Below are 17,885 nucleotides of genomic sequence, written 5' to 3'. Positions count from 1 at the left end.
CTTTCTCAATACTTCTGGGCTCGGCTTTGTTTTTTTTATAATTTCAATTTTAATCTTTAGTATGTTCCCGAATCACATGCCTTACTTGGATATATTTTTCTTCGAATTGATTGGAATAAGTGGATAAGGGAAAATTTCTCGAGTTGGCCACCAGCTATACAAACACAAGTATGCTCCCGACTCCTTTCGATTTTTGTGAAAATGTCCTTCGAGCCAAATATCCACGTCCATACAAGTACGAGTAAGATATTAGAAGATGCTATTGCCTATCCATGGTATATGGTGGAATATCAGGAGCTGGAAAATCTCTTCACGTGGGTCTTAAAAACAGTCGAGCCGTCTATTCTATTGAAACTTCCATCTGAGAGTAACTACGCTGATAGAGCAGCTTTAGAGTATGTTCTTTGTTTGTCTGTCTGTTTTGAACTCAAATTAGCATAACATGGTTTTATTTAAAGTCTTCTGAGTGTTTCATCAGCGATGATGCCCGAAAAAGCTGCAGTCGGTCCAATTACACACGCTACTGCCAAACGTATTCTCTATGCTAGATTCATTGTTAAATTGTTGCGAATGTGCGCTACTAAACATAATAAACTTGTTGCAACTAAAGATGGATTTAAAGCATTCTCAACTGCCTTGCAAGAACTTATGGATCTGATGGAACGTAGTGTTGTGATATTTTGTACAACGAAAAAAGAACGTGATCAAGAGGCTTTAAATCTTATGATAGAGATTATCGTTTCAATGCAATCACACAATCAAGAAACTTCAAAGTAACTACAACATTTTTAATATTTCGTTTGCAAAACAAAATCGAGTTGTTTAAATTATTTCAGGTTCTTTATTGACATACTTATTGATTGGCAATCAAGATGTAAGCCAGGCAGCACTTTGTTGTGTCAGACATTAAATGCTTTTGGACATTCAAAAGCATTCATTGCAGGGATATACATTTTGTTGGAGTCGACAATTGTTAATTATTTTCGAATTTCAGGTAAGTTAGATTTAAGCTCTTCAATTATGATTATGTAATTATTATGACTTAAAATGCTAATATTAAATCAAATACCATTTTAATTTATATTTAGATGGCAACAAGGAAGATCACTACCCATCGTGGATGTTACTGTTAAAGTCTCTTCAATTTTCCTATGATAAATTAGAAGTTATGCCTTTTTTGCGAGGCCAAAATTTTCTGTCTCTGCACGCCTATATAATCTACAAAATGCAGAATCTAACAGATGCTGGTCAAAAAATAAGCTTTCTTCAGGACCTAAGTCAACTCTTAGAACATGTTAAAACGAAGTACATACAACTATTTTTCTATAATTTTATTATTCCCGTGTTCTCATGGTTATTTGTTAATAAACAGTGCCACAACGGAACCTCGAATGGCGATAGTGTGGGGTGCGATTGTTACAAGTGGGTGTAAAATACTATCAGAATCGGAAGCTACTTCTGATGCCAAGAAGCCACTTCTGATGCTGGCGCGACATTTCCATGTTCTTTCAACACAATCTGAAGGCTGGGGTGAAGGTTTATTGGGAGTGATTGGTTTTAAGAAGGATAGCATTAGTAATCGGTAGGTTGAAATTATTATTAAATTTTTTATTTTAAATGATGATTCTTGTTTTGCTTACGGTTTATTTAGGCGAAAAGTCCTGACAAGATGTATATCATGTATTGTATTCTCTCTTTTCCCCGATACAAGGTAATTTTAAATTAAAAGCAATTTAAAAAAGATCCTCCAATAATTTAATTAATTTTTTCTACAGCTCTGATACAATATTACTGAATCAAGAATTTGTTCGTTCATTCAGCGAAATGAAAATGCTTATTGCTAATAAGAAGTTCAATGATGTTAAGATGCTTGTTGTCAAAGCTATCGAACTTATTGATGAAAACAAATTTGTAGACGTTGAGAATGTGCCTGAATTAATTTACCGCGTAATTCGTTTATTTTATAGTGATACGTTTCTGGAAACTGTACCGGAAGTGTGGAGCTTTGAATTTAAATGGCCTTAAGTTTTCTTCCTTTGTTTTTGTATTTCGGTTTATTATTAGGTTCAGTTTTCTATGTTTCTAAGTTATATATAAAAAAATCATATTGATAGTTATAGAAATTTCATTGTATTTTATTTCATTATAAAAAATAAATAAATAAGTAAAACGTGTATTTATCCTTGATTTCAATTTTTCACAAATGTTAAAACTAACCACTGGAATTTTTTGATTTTTTAGTACGATATATGGTTAAGAATTCTCTTTTGTATGCATGTTATAAGACATCTGAAACTCTTTTAGTTTTCAAAATATTTGTCCAAAATAAGTACAAGCCATACAAATCGAAATTTTCTCTTCTTAATGGTACGGGAATAATAGCACTTTTAAAAAAAGAATATTTTTATTTTTAAATTAGGCCTTTTATAACTTGTTTGATAAATAAATAAGAATAATAATAAAAGAACATTTTTAATGAGTAAGCAAATTAATTACAACTATTTACATAATTTAAATGAAGCTTCGAAGTATAACTTATCTTCCGAAGACATAAATGGAACAATACTTTATATCTTCAATTTTTTGTTTGGATACATTTTTCTTTCTTTTTTGAACAATTCGATACTGCTGATTTTAATGATTTTGTATTTTTTTAATAATTGAGTCGATTTCATGGCTCAAATGTCCTGCATTCTTCTTGAATGAAATTTAAAACAAAACCGGCTTTTCATAATTAAAAGAGATTGGACACGTTCTTTGAACGTAAACTATGTATAGTGCCATTAATATTCGTTTTTTTTTTATTCTTTCCATAAAAACACTTAACTTTTTACTTTAAACTTTAAAAATGTTAATAAACAGTAAATGAAGAATATGACGACTCAAAAAATAACACTTCATTAATATTCGTTTTTTTACATACTTATCATATTAACTTTTTAATTAATCTTTTTTGATAATTTTGCAATTTCTGTTTTTCGAATAACAGTTTTCAGTGACAATTTTCTTTGTTTTTTATTTTGTTATTTGATTAACCAATCAAAAGGTTTAAAGTATAAATATATGTCTCAATGTTGACTACTTAAGAAATTTGGTAAGCTTAAAAATATTTATTTAGAGTGATGTTGATGATTTTAATTTAAGTAAAAAATAAGTTTTAACATATAATTATTTAGTAAAATATGCCGAATATATATAAAAAGAAACATCCTGAAAGGGTTATTAATGAAGATGCCCTCAAACAAGCATTGATAGACATAACAAACAAAATTGAAACACAAACGGGTGCCGCTCGGAAATACAATTTAAACAGAACAACACTAATCTATTGGCTTAAGCTTTTGGCAGAAAAGCGGGTCCCGAAAGAGCTTGAAAGCAAGGCTATCAGTAAATATTCTGTTGGTCGGGTCCTAACAACATCGGAAGAAACCGAGTTGACGGAATATTTCAAAAAATGTTCAAATCTGCATCACGGTCTGACATTTGATATGGCAAAGCGATTTGTTTACGACTGTGCCATAAAAAATAAAATTAAATGTCCCTCTTCCTGGCATAATGAACAAGCAGCTGGAAAAGTTTGGCTATCGGGATTGATGAGGCGCAATACATCAATAAGTCTGCGAAAACCGGAGAATATAAGCTTGGCCCGCCTTCGAGCTTTTACAAAAACTGCTGTGGCTGATTTTTTTGTAAGCTAAAAGGTCTCCTTTTGCCCGAAAACATTTACAACCTCGATGAAACTGGACTTACAACGGTCATGGACTCGATAAAAGTAAGTTCTGTTGTTTTTTTATAAAAGGAGTAAAGTTTTATTATAAACGCAAATATATATATGTATCTTTGCAGATCATAGCACAAAAGAGTAAGAGAACTGTGTCTCAAACCGTTTCAGGTGAAAGGGGAACTTTAGTGAAAATGGTTGCAATTGTCAATGCAGCTGGAAACCATATTCCTCCTGTCTTTATATGTCCTCGAAAGAAGTCAAATCCTTTATTCATGAAAGATCGTTATGCTTTCCTTCCCACCTCATATGTCTCATCGTTTGCAGCCCCTTGACGTTTCGGTGTTCGGAACATTTAAACGACAGTGCAAAGTATAGTTTAACAACTATTTGGTAAACAACCCGGAGGTACCGCAGGGGATCACAATACATATATGACATACCCACACTTTCATCTCAGCCGTTTCTCAGAGCGTTCTCTGCAGAAAACATAACAAAAGGATTTTTATCTACAGGGATATCACCCTTCAATTCTGATATTTTCGAGGACAGTGACTTTTGTGAACCTGCTGGATTCGAAGAAAATAAAGAAACAAGGGATTCAACTGCTGCTGCCTCAATAAATTCATTACCAGTACCATTACCAACATCAGTTGCCATTGAAGACGGTTCTACTTCAGCTGCGGCACCTCTAACTTCTGTAATTGAAAAAACTCATACCACACCGGAATCTATTCGCCCTTTTCGAAATTAGGGATACAAAATCCACAGGTCGTCCGGTTGGAAAGTCCAAAATTTATGCTGATACTCCAGAAAAAGACCGTTTAGAGGAACTCGCAGCCAAAAAGAGCCTCAAGCTCCAAATGAGGACCATTCCTAAGCAAAAAAACCATAAGGTCGTGAAACGTGTACTGAATTATTCTTAGAGTGAAGACTGCGATAAGTACAGCCTCCGGGAATCGGACACGTCACTACGATGGGAAGATAGCAACGAAGACCAACCGGAACGAGTTAAATTCAGCAAGCATATCATCGCCAATCCCGGAGATTATGATTGGTAGCAGCTGTTGATCAGGATTCCGCTTTACCATACACAGTCAAATATTTCCAAAGACAAAATAGGTCAAATTTATTTTACGAGCCCTTAGTTGAAGATATTAAACTGGCAATGTCAATGGACTTGGTAGCCAAGCTCCCAAACCCTGAAGAAATGCCAGGCACCGCCAGATCCAAAGAAAAAATAAGATTTAACGTCGATTTTGCAGGTCTCGACATTCGTTAAAATACAAAGTCAGGGGAAGTACGAGTCTTTAGTTTTTTTTAAGAGCCTTAATTTATTAAAACTTTTCTTATTTAGTAACCTATCTAGTACCTACCTATCTAAGAATTTATTGAATAAAGATTTTACGTTTCGAGTTCATTTAAAGTAAAAGTTGTTATGACGTTTTTCATTGGTTTCACTCATTCTGAAATCCAATGGTACGCTGCAAGTTGCTTCTACTCAATTATTGGGTTTGGACTCTGTTAAGGTGAATTGTGTTTAGGTGTATTGGTTTTGAGCTTCATATCATCAAGACCCTTTTGAATATCATATTGGAATATTGGTAATTTTCAAGTCAAATAACAAAGGATCATCTTCAATTATGAAGTTTTTAACAGTCGACTAAATGTTGGTCCAAAAGTATAAAATATTATTTTTGTGTCAAATCCTCCTCGCTCTACCCTACCCTTGATTGGTTAAAAGATAAAACTCCGTCCAGTTGCTTGGGCATATTTTTGCTCTATTCTTCTTAAAGCCGTTGTTTAAGTGCATTTATTCACGAGACAGGGTTTTCGCGAACTCGACGGTCCAACTCATCCCACAAGTTCTCGATTGGGTTGAGGTCTGGAGATTGTGGAGGTGTTTGGATAACTTTTGGACAGTTATACAGAAGCAATTCCCTTACAACATGCACCTTGTGCTTTGGGTCGTTGCCCTGATAAAATTTGAAATTCCTTAAGATACACATTTTTTCAGCACTTTGCCTTAAATTTTATTTTATCCTCAAATATTATTCTTTATTCAATATACCGTCGATGAATACTAAATTTCCCATGTCTCTTGCCAAAATGCACCCCAAACCATGATGTACCCGCCTCCATGCTTCACTGTTGGCTTAGTGTTCCTGCTTTTAAGCTCTTTGATTGGCTTGCGCCACACCATAATCCTCCATCCGATCCATAGAGGTTGTACTTACTCTCGTCAGCAAATATTACATCATCCCACGAAGTTGCATCCTTATTTTTGTGTTCCCTCGTAAATTTGATCCGAATTTACCTGTTGCGCATATTGAAAAATGGCTTTTTCGTGTAACACGACTATTGAAGCCATTTATCTTTATGGTTCGGCGTACTGTTGATGCACACAACAGCACTTCTTGCACAATTTTTGGTGCACTTAAACGAGGATTTGCTTTAATTTTTCTTACTATAAGCCGTTCTTTTTTTGTTTTTAACTTTTTTGGTTGACCCATCTGCTTCTTTGTTTCGATTCTCCATCTTATTTTATACCTCCGAACAATATCACCGACAGTGTTTGGCTTCATGTCCGAAACATCAGCAACTTTGTTTGTATGTTTCACTTTTATTATTTAACAAGGTTTATTTTTTCTGCGGTACACAAGAATTACCTTCAGGTGTCAGTACTTCTATGCCCGTGTGCTTGATCATTGGCAGTTCTACCCCTATGAATTTCACTCCAAATTGCGCATTTAATAATTTTTGGCCTTTTGGAGGAACAGAAATTAAAAACACTTTTTTTTATAGTAAAATGATGATGAGTTTAATTTAGGAAGGTTAAAAACACTCTTGGGATCAAAACATATTATAAGGTTTATTGGTTCTAAATAATTTCACTTTTGATGTGGTGCATGTACTTACTTACTTAAGGTGGCGCTACAGTCCTGTGTGAACTAGGGCCCCACCCAACAAACTTCTCCATCTAGCTCGATCCCTAGCTAGATGTCTCCAGTTCACGCTCCAAGTTGGGTGAGGTTACCTTCCACTTGTGCGCGCCACCTGATCCGCGGTCTTCCTCTTCTGCGCTGCCCTGTGGATGTGGATTCGCAGACTTTCCGGGCCGGAGCATTGGTTTCCATGCGCTCTACGTGACCCAGCTATTTTAGTCGTTGGACTTTTACCCTTCTGGCTAAGTCATACGTCGCTGTACAGCCCGTACAGCTCGTCTTTCCATCTTCTCCTCCACTCCCCTTCGATGCATACGGGACCGTAGATCACACGAAGAACTTTTCTCTCGAAGCGACCAAAGGTGTTTTCATTCGCTTTTGGCATAATCCATGCTTCTTCACCGTATAGCAGGACGGGGATGATAAGGGTCTTATATAGCAACACTTTGGTCCCTCGAGAGAGGACTTTACCACTCAATTGCTTTCTTAGTCCAAAGAAACAGCGGTTATCAAGAGTTATTCTGCGTTTGATCTCAGCGCCGCCGTGCTGGTGTTGTTTTCTGCTTTTACAGCGGAGCCTAGGTAGACGAAGTCCTTGACTACCTCAAAGTTACGTCTGTCGATGGTGACTTTTTGACCAAGACGTCGGTGTTGTATGTCCTTTCTTGACGGCAGCATATACATTGTCTTGATCTCATTAACTGTTAAACCCATTTTTGCCACCTCTGCCTCAATGTCATCAGCATATGCTAGTAATTGGACAGACTTTCTAGAGTTGACGTTAGACCTCTGCAATATTCTTTCAAGTACGATGTTAAAGAAATCGCATGACAGCGCATCACCTTGTCTAAAAACTTTTTTGACATCGAAAGGTTCTGTTAAGTTGTTTCCAACCTTTATGGAGCAGCGTGAATTCCCCATGGTTATCCTGCACAAACGGACGAGTTTGGCAGTGATGCCAAAGCTAGACATGGCTCTATATAGATCGTCCCTGTAGATGCTGTCATATGCGGCCTTGAAATCGATGAAAAGATGGTGGGTGTCGATTTGGTATTCCAGGATCTGCCGTAATGTGAATATTTGATCAACTGTAGACTTTCCTATCAGGTTGTTGACGATGGGCTTTAGACGTTCACATATTACGGCAGAGAAGATTTTATAGGCGATGTTAAGTAGACTGATTCTTCTATAGTTGGTGCAGTTTAGAGGGTCTCCTTTTTTTAGGATCGGGCTAACAATATTGAGGCTCCATTCATCGGGCATGCTTTCTTCCAACCATATATTACAGATAAGTTGATGCATGCTCCTAACCAACTTATCTGCTTTAAAGTGCTCGGCATTCAAACCATCCGCTCCAGCGGCTTTATTAGACTTCAGCTTAGATATGGCAATCTTTACTTTGTCTAAGTCGGGAGGACAGGATTGTTGGCTTTCGTCGTCTATGTTGAATGGACCATCCTACCTGACAGCAGAATTCGATTCGTCGTCGCCGTTATACAGTCTGCAGATGTGCAGAAGTGGTCCTTCCATATCCTCACCACTGACTGCGACTCCACTATGATGTTTCCACTTTCGTCTTTGCAGCCTTCGGTTCTAGGTTTATGTACCTGTGAATATCGTTTCACCAGTTCATAAAACTTTCGAACTGCATTCCTGCTTTTAAACCTCTCAACATCTTCGACCGCACGCTTCTCATGACCTCTCTTTTTCCTTCTGAGAAATCGGTGTTCCTCTCGCCTCTTCTGCTCATAGAGCAGCTCTCGTCATTTTATGCAGCGCCGCTTTGCGTGCCTGTTGTTTGACTGCATTTGCCTGCCGACATTCCTCATCAAACCAGGGATTCCTTGTTGGTGGCTGCTTCAAACCCGAAGTACTACCTTGGCTACAACGAGGTAGTGGTCCGAGTCGATGTTAGCTCCTCGGAAAGTTCTGATATCCATGATGCTGGAAGCGTGTCTGGCGTCGATCGCAATATGGTCAATCTGGTTGACGGTAGATTTATCTGGAGAACTCCAAGTTTCTTTGTGGATGTTGAGGTGTGGAAAACGCTTACTGGCTACCATAACCTTTCGTATCGCAACAAAATCTATGAGCCTGAATCCGTTGTTGGAAGATTTATCGTGCAGTCTGTTTTTCCGGATTATTCCACCGAAGATGTCTTCCCTTCCTAGCTTGGCATTAAAATCGCCCAGGACTATTTCAATATCGTAGCTAGGACACTGCTCATATGTTTTGTCTAAGAGGTTGAAGAACATATCTTTGGTGTTGTCGTCTTTCTCTTCTGTGTGGGCGAGCGCGCATATCAGGCTAATGTTGCCGAATCTAGCCTTGATGCGTTTGGTCATGAGGAGCTCATTGATGCACCTATAGTTCAAGACTTTTTGCCTAAGTCTGGCTATAGTGACGAAGCCGCATCCAAATAAGCGCTGTTGGTTTTTGTGGTAGCAGTCACCATAGTAAATATCGCAGTTCCTCTTTTTGCCCGGCCTACCCCATTGTATTTCCTGGATGGCGGTGATATCTGCTTTATAGCGGCCTTGGGCTTTCGCTTATTAAGGGAACTAACATTCCACGTGCATATCCGAAGTTCGTTGTCCTTAATTCGTTTGCGTTGGTTGTCAACAGTAAATCCGTCCGTAGGGCCAGATCCTAAGTATAACTCCAAGGATGGTTAGCCGGTTAAAACCGCTCCTTATAGGCCTGGGCTCCAAATATGTCGAAAGAGCCCTATAAGGTGTTCACTAAGTAGTTCAACCTTACTGGAACTATAGACGCCACCGTTGATTCCATCTTGGGAATTTCTCCACTGCCATTTGCATATGGAACAGTGCCTTAGTGGAAACAACTCTCCCCCCTCTCTCTAAAAAAACGCCCTTTATATTCAGTATGTAATCATTTATTGCATTTTTCTTATTCTCGCCAACAAACTAAAAGCTTTGGGGCCAAAAACAGCGGCGTTAAGGAAAATAAGTTACACAGTTTCAGTTTGATTTACATTTATTTAATAAAAAATAAATAGAATCTAAAGAAGGTTGTTTTTAATTTTATAATTGTGGTCATTTAATAAACATTTCGTAGGTTTAATCTTTTTTTAAGAAAAACAAAGATGATGTAAATATATCTATTTATCATTGATTACATAGGCATAGGGTAAATAGGTACAATTTTATTATTTCTTTCATTACAAACTGTATTTGCAGCATAGAAAAGTTTTAAAAAATACTTTCGTTTTTCATTTTACTTAAGTTATAAACTTTTCAGTTAAAAGCTAAGACGTTAAGAGGTAAGTAGAATGTTGATATAATGTTAGCATATTCAAATATACCTAATTTACATACAAGTGTAAATTTTATTTGACACACAAATATTTGGCAAAAAACTGCTATATTTCTTGTAAAACGATTGAAATTTTTGACAACAATTTTAAAATTGTCAGTTTTAAATTTGGGGTGTAGTTTTTGAGATCTGGGACTCTTATCAACTTTTTATGTTTAGATTCCTAAGAAAAACAGAAAGAACACAATAAATCAAAATGCAGGTTTCCTCCCCAATGTTTTAAGCTGTCAATTTAAATTACTCGTAGTAAGTATGCGTCGAAATAGCCTACATTTCCGTCAAATGTTTTTGTAATTGCAGAATCAGATGAAAGAGTTTCCAATAAATTCAAAGTTCATTTTTGACATTTCTTCTATGGTAAAATTGACACTTGACTTCCGCGAATGAATGGCTGCGTTCAATCTCGTGTTGGATAGAGTATCTTGGATAAGTGGATTTTTAGATACCTTGTTGAACGAGTTGGATAGCTGTTTTGAGATAGCTATCAAAAAATAAAAACAACTTTCAGCTGTTCACAAAAAGTAAAGATACTTTTAAGCTTCGAAGTCAAAATTTTTGTAAGATAAAACATGTAATGGATAATTCAAATGATTCGCGGATGATGATGAATTGATAGGTGCGTAACAATCTAATAAATAAGAGATATCCTTAATCTGTAATCTATGTTAAAGTTTCTCTTAGCTCTATTGGAATTCTATATGATTAATAGTAATTTACTTCCGAAATCTCTAGTTTTAAACGATTTACGAAAGTTTCTTATCAGTTGGAGACAGGTTCAATTTAGCTAAGAGTTCTGCTCATTTTGCATTCAGCGAAATTCTCCAAGTGGTATGTTCATTGCTCGGAGAGTATATTAAATGGCCAACTGTTCAAAATTACAACAATATTTCTCAAGTAAAATTAATATCACTTAATCAAAGTGTTAAGTCTGAAAATATTATTTTCCGAAATAGTCATTTCGAGAAAAATCTGGAGGCTATATTCCAGGAGTTTCGGAGGCAAATAGCTTCTTCATCGTCTATTATGTGCAGAACATCCTCAAATACAACTTAACATTTTGTATCTTTTCGTTTATCAACAAATACAAAAAGCAATCAATTTTCAAGTTTCCTGAAATTCAACAATATGTTGAATTAGCTGTTCTGTTCCCATGTGCATACCCCAAACATTCTTGGATACGTTTAGATTCCTTTTTTGACATCTCAGCTGTTTTTAATCAGCTGTTATTTTACACCTAAAACACAAACAAAGAGGTATCCGGATACCTTACCTGTCTGAGATGGAACGCAGCCAATTTGGATTATGTTTCTGACATTTCTGCTATAATACAAATTGCAAAATTGACATTTGGCTTCCACCGCATGACGTTTCCCCATTCATCAGATTTTGTAATCTGCTTAAAATCTCAGCCCTTTTGGTTATTTTGACACTTTTTTATGTTCGAATTTTGACAGAAAATCAGTATAATAATAATTTATTTCTAAATTAAAAACAATAGCGTACAGTTTTAAAAGGGTTATTAAATTTTTAACAGTTTACTAGGCTAAAAAAGTGATTTACCTAATTTTAAAGAATTTTAACTTCTTACTATTTCTTAACAATTTTAGCAATTTGCTAAAATTCTGTAAAATCATTCTTATAAGAGCAGTGATTGGTCCGTTTAAGCCTAGTTGCTTTGTTTCTTTTTACGAACTGTCACTTTTTAAACACTCTTGAATGCTCGTTTTTTAATAAATGGCAATTAGCAAAAGCAGAGGTTTAAGATTTTGGACTCCCCTAGAAAATTGCTAACTTTTTAGCATATTGCTAACTAGTAAATTGTTAGGCCCTTAACAAAAGGTTGTTTAAAATTTGCGTCAGTGCTTTTAACGCAACCAATTCAAGGTCTGTTAGAACTTTGCACAAGGTGCATTTGTACACCCACTTAAATCTTTAGAACAGTTTAAATTGAATAACGATTTTTAAACAAAAATTTATCTTTTTTGACGACGACGACGTGTATTGTATTGTTGACGTTCATGCTAAAAAGCGCGTTAGTATAAACGGACCATTAACCGACATTATTTCCAATTCCCATATCGCGTATCAGTCTGCTCGTGCGATGTCAATTGACCGCCTCGAAACCGCGATTTTTCGACTTTCGGCTTTCGACTTTTTCCTTACTTCGAAAATACCAACAGGGAATTCGAAAATCTTGACAGAATGCGTAACTGCCATAACATGGGACAGACATTATTTATATTGTTATTGTTTTTTAAATTTTAGTGCATTTTTCCAAATTAAACTTGTATTTGGTCCAACCTTTAAACTTCATATAGACATTGCTAACATTTTAAGATATATCAATCGTGTAAACTTAGCTTAAACCCAAAACAGGAAAGAACTGTCAAATTGACTGTCACATTTAGAACTCTAAACAAAACACCCTTTGAAGAAAAATTCTATCCTAGTTAATAATTGCATAGACAGCCTGGAAAATTCGTCAAACTTTCGTTCTTTCGTTTCGCTGTACAAGAAATTGGGCTTCAAAACTTTTGTTTTAAAGCCAATTTAAAATGTTTAGATCAAAAAATTAAATCAATCACAAATGGAAAAACACATAAGGGCTGTTAATAAATTTATGTATAAAGATTTTTGTTTGTTGTTTTAAAATTTTATTTTGTATAAGAAAAGCATCCGCTATTAGATTTCTAAGCGCGTATTTTTTTAAACATTAAGCCATTTTTAACATTTTTATATATATTTTGTTGTATTTTCATTTGCAGTTGGAAAAATATTAATAATTCATTAAAACATTGAAAAGAGATTTTTATTTGTTGTCTATAAATCTTATATCGGAAGGAGACGAGGAGTAAATTAAAAAGAATTAATAATTTAAATAAAAAAAGCTTATAGAATAAAGTATAACTACAACGTATAAGATTATTTGAGTGTCATTTTGTTCGATTAGGTTTGTTTGTTTTTAATTTTGTTTTATTTAAAATTATTTAACATGACGACAGAGACGCCCTCGCACCCATTTGAGGGCTTTATCACTGATCGCCTCGTATTTTGGTGTTCCCGGCAAGCTGCTACAGCTACAGGTTTCCATTCTTTGATGTCAGGGCGACGGCTCAGGTCAAAGGTCACCGCTGCTAGCCCATCTAATGTCATCGGCTTCGTGAGTTAAATAACGTGGCCCAACTTGAGTTTCCAGACAACGCAAATCATGATAGGTTTGCTTGTCTTGAAGCCAATAGTGTTGCAGACTTTTGTCTACAGTATATCGTTTGCGTTGTTTGACTTGCAGGAGATTATTAATCAAATCGATTGCTAGAAATAAAGAAAATTCCTTATAAGTCCAAAAGTATTACCGTTATCTTAAAATTTATAAATAAAATGACATGTAAAATAAATAAAATAGATCTGTTCTTTTACTCAGATGTCTGTGCCCTTTAGTCCAAGATCAAGTGAACTTAATTCAATCGCACTTTCAAATTTAAAGCAAATTTTAGAAACACAAATCAAACAGAGTAAGGGAACATACCTAGTTTATTTGGACAGATAAAGTGTTAGCTGTCAAATTAACTGTCACTAAAAACAGAGTTGCCAATTTACAAGACCTAACATACCATTTGATGAGATCTCCTTCCAGGGATTAGGTGGGTACATGAATGCAGCATTTTGGATTTGATCATTAATATCTTCTTCCTCATTAAATGGAAAAGTTCCACTTAGACTCACATAAATTATTACACCTACACTCCACATGTCCAAAGACCGATTATATCCTTTATTCCGAAGAACTTCGGGAGCTAAATTTAAAAATAAGATCAAAATTATTTATTTTACTTATGAAGTAATTAAAAACAAATATACATTATGTCATTTCATTTACCTAAATAAGCAGGTGTACCAACAACAGATCGCCTAAATGATTTCTCACCAATAATTCTTGCATAACCAAAATCACAAAGTTTCACTTGTGGAAATTCAGCATCCGATGATAGAAGAACATTTTCTGGCTTCAGATCACAATGGACAATATTTTTACTATGCAAATGCTTCAATGCTATAAGAATTTGTGTGATGAGGAATTTTGTAACACGTTCAGAAAGTCGACCACGTTCACTTGATAAAATCATTTCCAACATGTCGCCTTTTAGTTTTTCCATAACAACAAATATTCTTTCGGGAGTTTCGAACATTCTTTCAAGATTCACAACACCACAGTGTGATATGTTCTGAAAATAAATAACGGATTAAATTTTTGTGTAAAAAGGCGTTACAAAAACTTTTAAGGACTAGTTTTTCAGTGTGGAATCAGGATTTTATTTTAACAGTTCATAAAGTCATCCATATATTCAATATCAACTGAGAAACATCTTAATGTTTGGTCTCCATCATTACTGAAAACTACCCCTAAGATTTGTGAACTGTCTTAAAGGAACTGTCAAATCCTCCTCTGACATCCCGCCATTTTGACATTTTTATTTCAAAAGTCATTTGCATCAGAAAGACATATGCCGTTCAAATTTGACAGTTCATCGAAATATAAATTCAAAGTTTTTTTTTGTTTAGAACTGTCAATTTTAACATACCTGGAGGATAGCAACTTCATTTTTAAGTTGTGCTTCTTGTTTGGTGGGAAACCGAAGCTTGTCAATAACTTTAATTGCCACCTCTCTTCGTGTTTTTTTATGAACTCCACCATAGACCACACCAAATTGGCCTGATCCAAGAACTTCGTCAGGAAAGATTTGATACAATTGGCCCATGTCTTGGACATTCTCTTCAGATTCACAGCACTCTAATAAAAATAATATAGAAAATAGACAAAATCATATTTAATAAAGAAATTTCCTAGTCATGACATAAAACCACTATAGAGAGAATTTTCACGATGTCAGAGTGGTTTAATGTCAAAAATTCAAATTGAAATTTAAGGTGTGTTCAGAAAAATAAATTATATTTTCTATTTGAGTTTCTAAACAAAATCCTCTCCATTTTTATATCTTTTCTTTCGAATCAAAACAGGTCATATAATATGAGAGAATTCGATCTGTCAAAAACTAAAAAAAAATGAGTTGGCATCTTTGTCAAATGAAATGCATTTTTCTGAACACATCTCTTGACGTTTTGAGTTTTCATATAAGTTAGACGTTACGTCAATTGTGATTGATGGATTTCTACTTACGTGTATTTGAAACATGTACCAAAGCTTGCTTGAGAGCTGTTTCCCAACTCTTGGCCACATCTGTTCCAATACCACTGTCAACAGGTGGCAGTCGGACTGGTTCATTTTGACACCCAACCAACGGATCCTGCCCAACAAAATAATCTACATTTGCCGTTCTTATTTCGAAACAATAGTTCCGGTCACTGTTGACACTTCGATTGCCGTCAATCGAGAGAATTTCATTCACCGGAATTTCCTTGTGATATTTACTTCCCTGTTCCGATATGAAAAGGGTGATTGTTTTCGCTTCCAAACGCCAAAAGTATCGCTTCACTGTTTTATCTAAATTGGTAAAGTGCACCAACCAGCCCTCTTTGATGGCCTGACCTCCACGTTTCTTTGTGTGCTTAACTGATTGTACTATTCGCATCAATGGAATATTGGCACTTGGCGATGACGACGAACTGGATTCGGAGTGGGCGTCTTTGAGGGCAGGATCTCTAGGTTCGCCACCAACACCGCCCATCCCACTCCCTCCACTGCCTCCTCCTCCACCACCACCTCCACCTGAATCCGAGGCTGGTGATCCAACATTGTAGCCATTTAACTCAGGTGCCTGAGTATTGTTATTTCGTTGTCTTCTTATATTATAGGAATTCCTACTGAAGTCTGTTGTCGGATTGTCGTCGAAATCACTGTCGTCGAATTCATCGCGGAAGAACATGTCACCTTCCCTGCCCCCGGCCGACGACGGTGCGTTGTTGCTTTCGTTGAACTCTGCGGGTAAATTGGGTTGAAGGCCCTCACCCGTGCAGTCTTGTGGCACTTTGTCCATGCATTTCTTATGGGCATTATATTGACAATCCTTGCATTGGAGACCTTGTTTGAATAATCCTCGTAGGAGTTTTTTGCAATATTGACACACAGTGGGGATGCCATAGGTGTGCACCATAAAAGTGTGAGGAATGCGAATTTTATCCTGGTACGAATGACCGTGGTAGAAGGTGTTGCCAACAACTGTTGTTGAGCGGCCACCACTGCTACTGTTCGAGGGGGATCGATTGTGCCGTTTGTTGTTTGGGATATTCTAAAATAAATATAGAAAAGAATACGATTATTTGATTAATCAATGAAGGCTAGAAACAGCCACATTAACTTATTCAAAAGTAAAAACTTTGGACGATAACACAAGAGGAGACAGGCACTGAGAAGAAAAACCTTCCAGCTGAATAAAGTACAGAAGTCTGACTGGCTGTCTCCAAACTTGGAGAAGATAATCAGAAATGTAGAACGTTAGTGTAAGCAATGTCATTTAGAAATGTCACACAATTTTCGAATTTACTTTTGAGAAAGTTGCAAGAGGGTCTCAACAAACTTAAGTGATTTTTTTTTAAACGCTTAACCTACAAATCAAATAAATTAGGTGGCGCAACAGTACGTTGAGAACAAGGGCCTAGTGACGTTCACTTCTCAACCATTCCTGTGTGCGAGTAAAGTTGTCAAAGATGGAGGGGACCTAAAGTTTTATGCCAAATCCGAACGACTTACCTATTTGAGAAAGCAGTTTTTATGACAAGAAGTACACATTTTATTTGTTTGATATTTTTGACTTTCAAATATTATTTAGACAATACGAGAGCTTGAGCTTAAAGAAACATTATTGAAAACAAAATTACGGAGGGTACCGTTCTGGAGCAACGTTTCTTCGAACTTGAACTTGTTTAAAACCTTAATTTCCAAAATGAAACTTAATCGACCCAATCGCTTGGGATGTAGGGTCGAGAACACATAGACAGACAGACGGGCGAAATCGGAGGACCCACTTTTTTCGACTTCTCTACCATCGTTATGTCATGTTTGATTAAAATCTCGTGTTCGAAATTTTGTACAAACAGCACATGATCAATACATTTTTTGACAGCTGGCTAATAAGGTTTTACCCTTAAATCAGTTAATTTGTGACTTTTGCAAAAACTTAACTCTCTGTGGGGCTGCTTTATTTTATGGTGGCCACTTAAAATTACTTTGTGTTATTTACAAATTTTATTTTATTTCGCGCTCATCAGGTCGTCGAGGTCATCACTAAAAATCAATTAAAACCAATAAAGATTTCTCGCCTTATAATTTTCTTAAACATCGGATTTATTCATTTGACTCAGTATAAAATTTTGAGAAACTTTGAATTTAAAGGTTTTTAAAAAATACGTTTTGGATTTAATTACGCTGATTTCAAATTAAAAATTAAACTTTAAACTTTATATAGAAAGTTATTGTAATCGTTGTTGACATTTATCGGGACATTTAAGAATCTCTTTAATATCAATCAAAGGTTAAAGACATGTCTATTCGTACGTTCACGATACCTTTTTCCGTGGGCCATATCTCAAGAACCAGTTAAGAATTCGACTTCAAATAAATTTTGTTTTACAGATATAACATCAAAAATGTTGACCCCAATTAAAAAAATACTTTTATACCACATTGTCCTTTTCTGTTTAAGACCGTATTATCATCAACGTCTCAACATTTCTTTAGGATTTATGTAAGACATTTTTAATCTAACCACTTAGAGACAGGCAAAAAGTCTTGAGTTTCAACAGTGTGAGCGAGCGCATCACGACAATCTGCATCAAGGCTAAATTCGCCAATATAAGCCTAATATGTCCGCATGTCCCAACAGAGGAGAAAGATGAAGACACCAAAGACATATTCTTCGAGCTCTTGA

At 35.8% G+C, this 17,885-nt stretch overlaps 3 protein-coding genes across 4 annotated transcripts in view; 1 reads left to right on the top strand and 2 right to left on the bottom strand.

Moving 5' to 3' along the window:
- LOC129943502 (ectopic P granules protein 5 homolog) overlaps positions 1-2,122 on the top strand; it is a 44,797-nt gene extending 42,675 nt beyond the window's left edge. For both annotated transcript variants that reach the window (XM_056053003.1, XM_056053002.1), the window contains exons 26-32: positions 61-395; positions 459-773; positions 837-994; positions 1,089-1,305; positions 1,373-1,582; positions 1,652-1,711; positions 1,776-2,122. In XM_056053003.1, coding sequence (XP_055908978.1) covers positions 61-395; positions 459-773; positions 837-994; positions 1,089-1,305; positions 1,373-1,582; positions 1,652-1,711; positions 1,776-2,025 — 1,545 coding nt within the window. In that variant the 3' untranslated portion in view covers positions 2,026-2,122. The remainder of the gene's footprint in view (positions 1-60; positions 396-458; positions 774-836; positions 995-1,088; positions 1,306-1,372; positions 1,583-1,651; positions 1,712-1,775) is intronic.
- Positions 1-17,885, bottom strand: part of LOC129943510 (trafficking protein particle complex subunit 1) — a 145,877-nt gene that overhangs the window by 94,540 nt on the left and 33,452 nt on the right. The window lies entirely within an intron of this gene.
- LOC129943504 (serine/threonine-protein kinase D1) overlaps positions 9,646-17,885 on the bottom strand; it is a 127,556-nt gene continuing 119,316 nt past the window's right edge. The window contains exons 5-9 of the mRNA XM_056053005.1: positions 15,179-16,247; positions 14,583-14,791; positions 13,880-14,225; positions 13,614-13,796; positions 9,646-13,314 (exon numbers count right to left, since the gene is read on the bottom strand). Of these exons, the coding sequence (XP_055908980.1) occupies positions 13,121-13,314; positions 13,614-13,796; positions 13,880-14,225; positions 14,583-14,791; positions 15,179-16,247 (2,001 nt within the window). The 3' untranslated portion in view covers positions 9,646-13,120. The remainder of the gene's footprint in view (positions 13,315-13,613; positions 13,797-13,879; positions 14,226-14,582; positions 14,792-15,178; positions 16,248-17,885) is intronic.

This window comes from Eupeodes corollae, chromosome 1 (genome assembly GCF_945859685.1).
Source record: "Eupeodes corollae chromosome 1, idEupCoro1.1, whole genome shotgun sequence".
In the NCBI taxonomy this organism is placed as follows: Eukaryota; Metazoa; Arthropoda; class Insecta; order Diptera; family Syrphidae; genus Eupeodes; species Eupeodes corollae.
The sequence above is the reverse complement of the archived record's forward strand: the minus strand, read 5'-3'. Positions and strand labels throughout refer to the sequence as shown.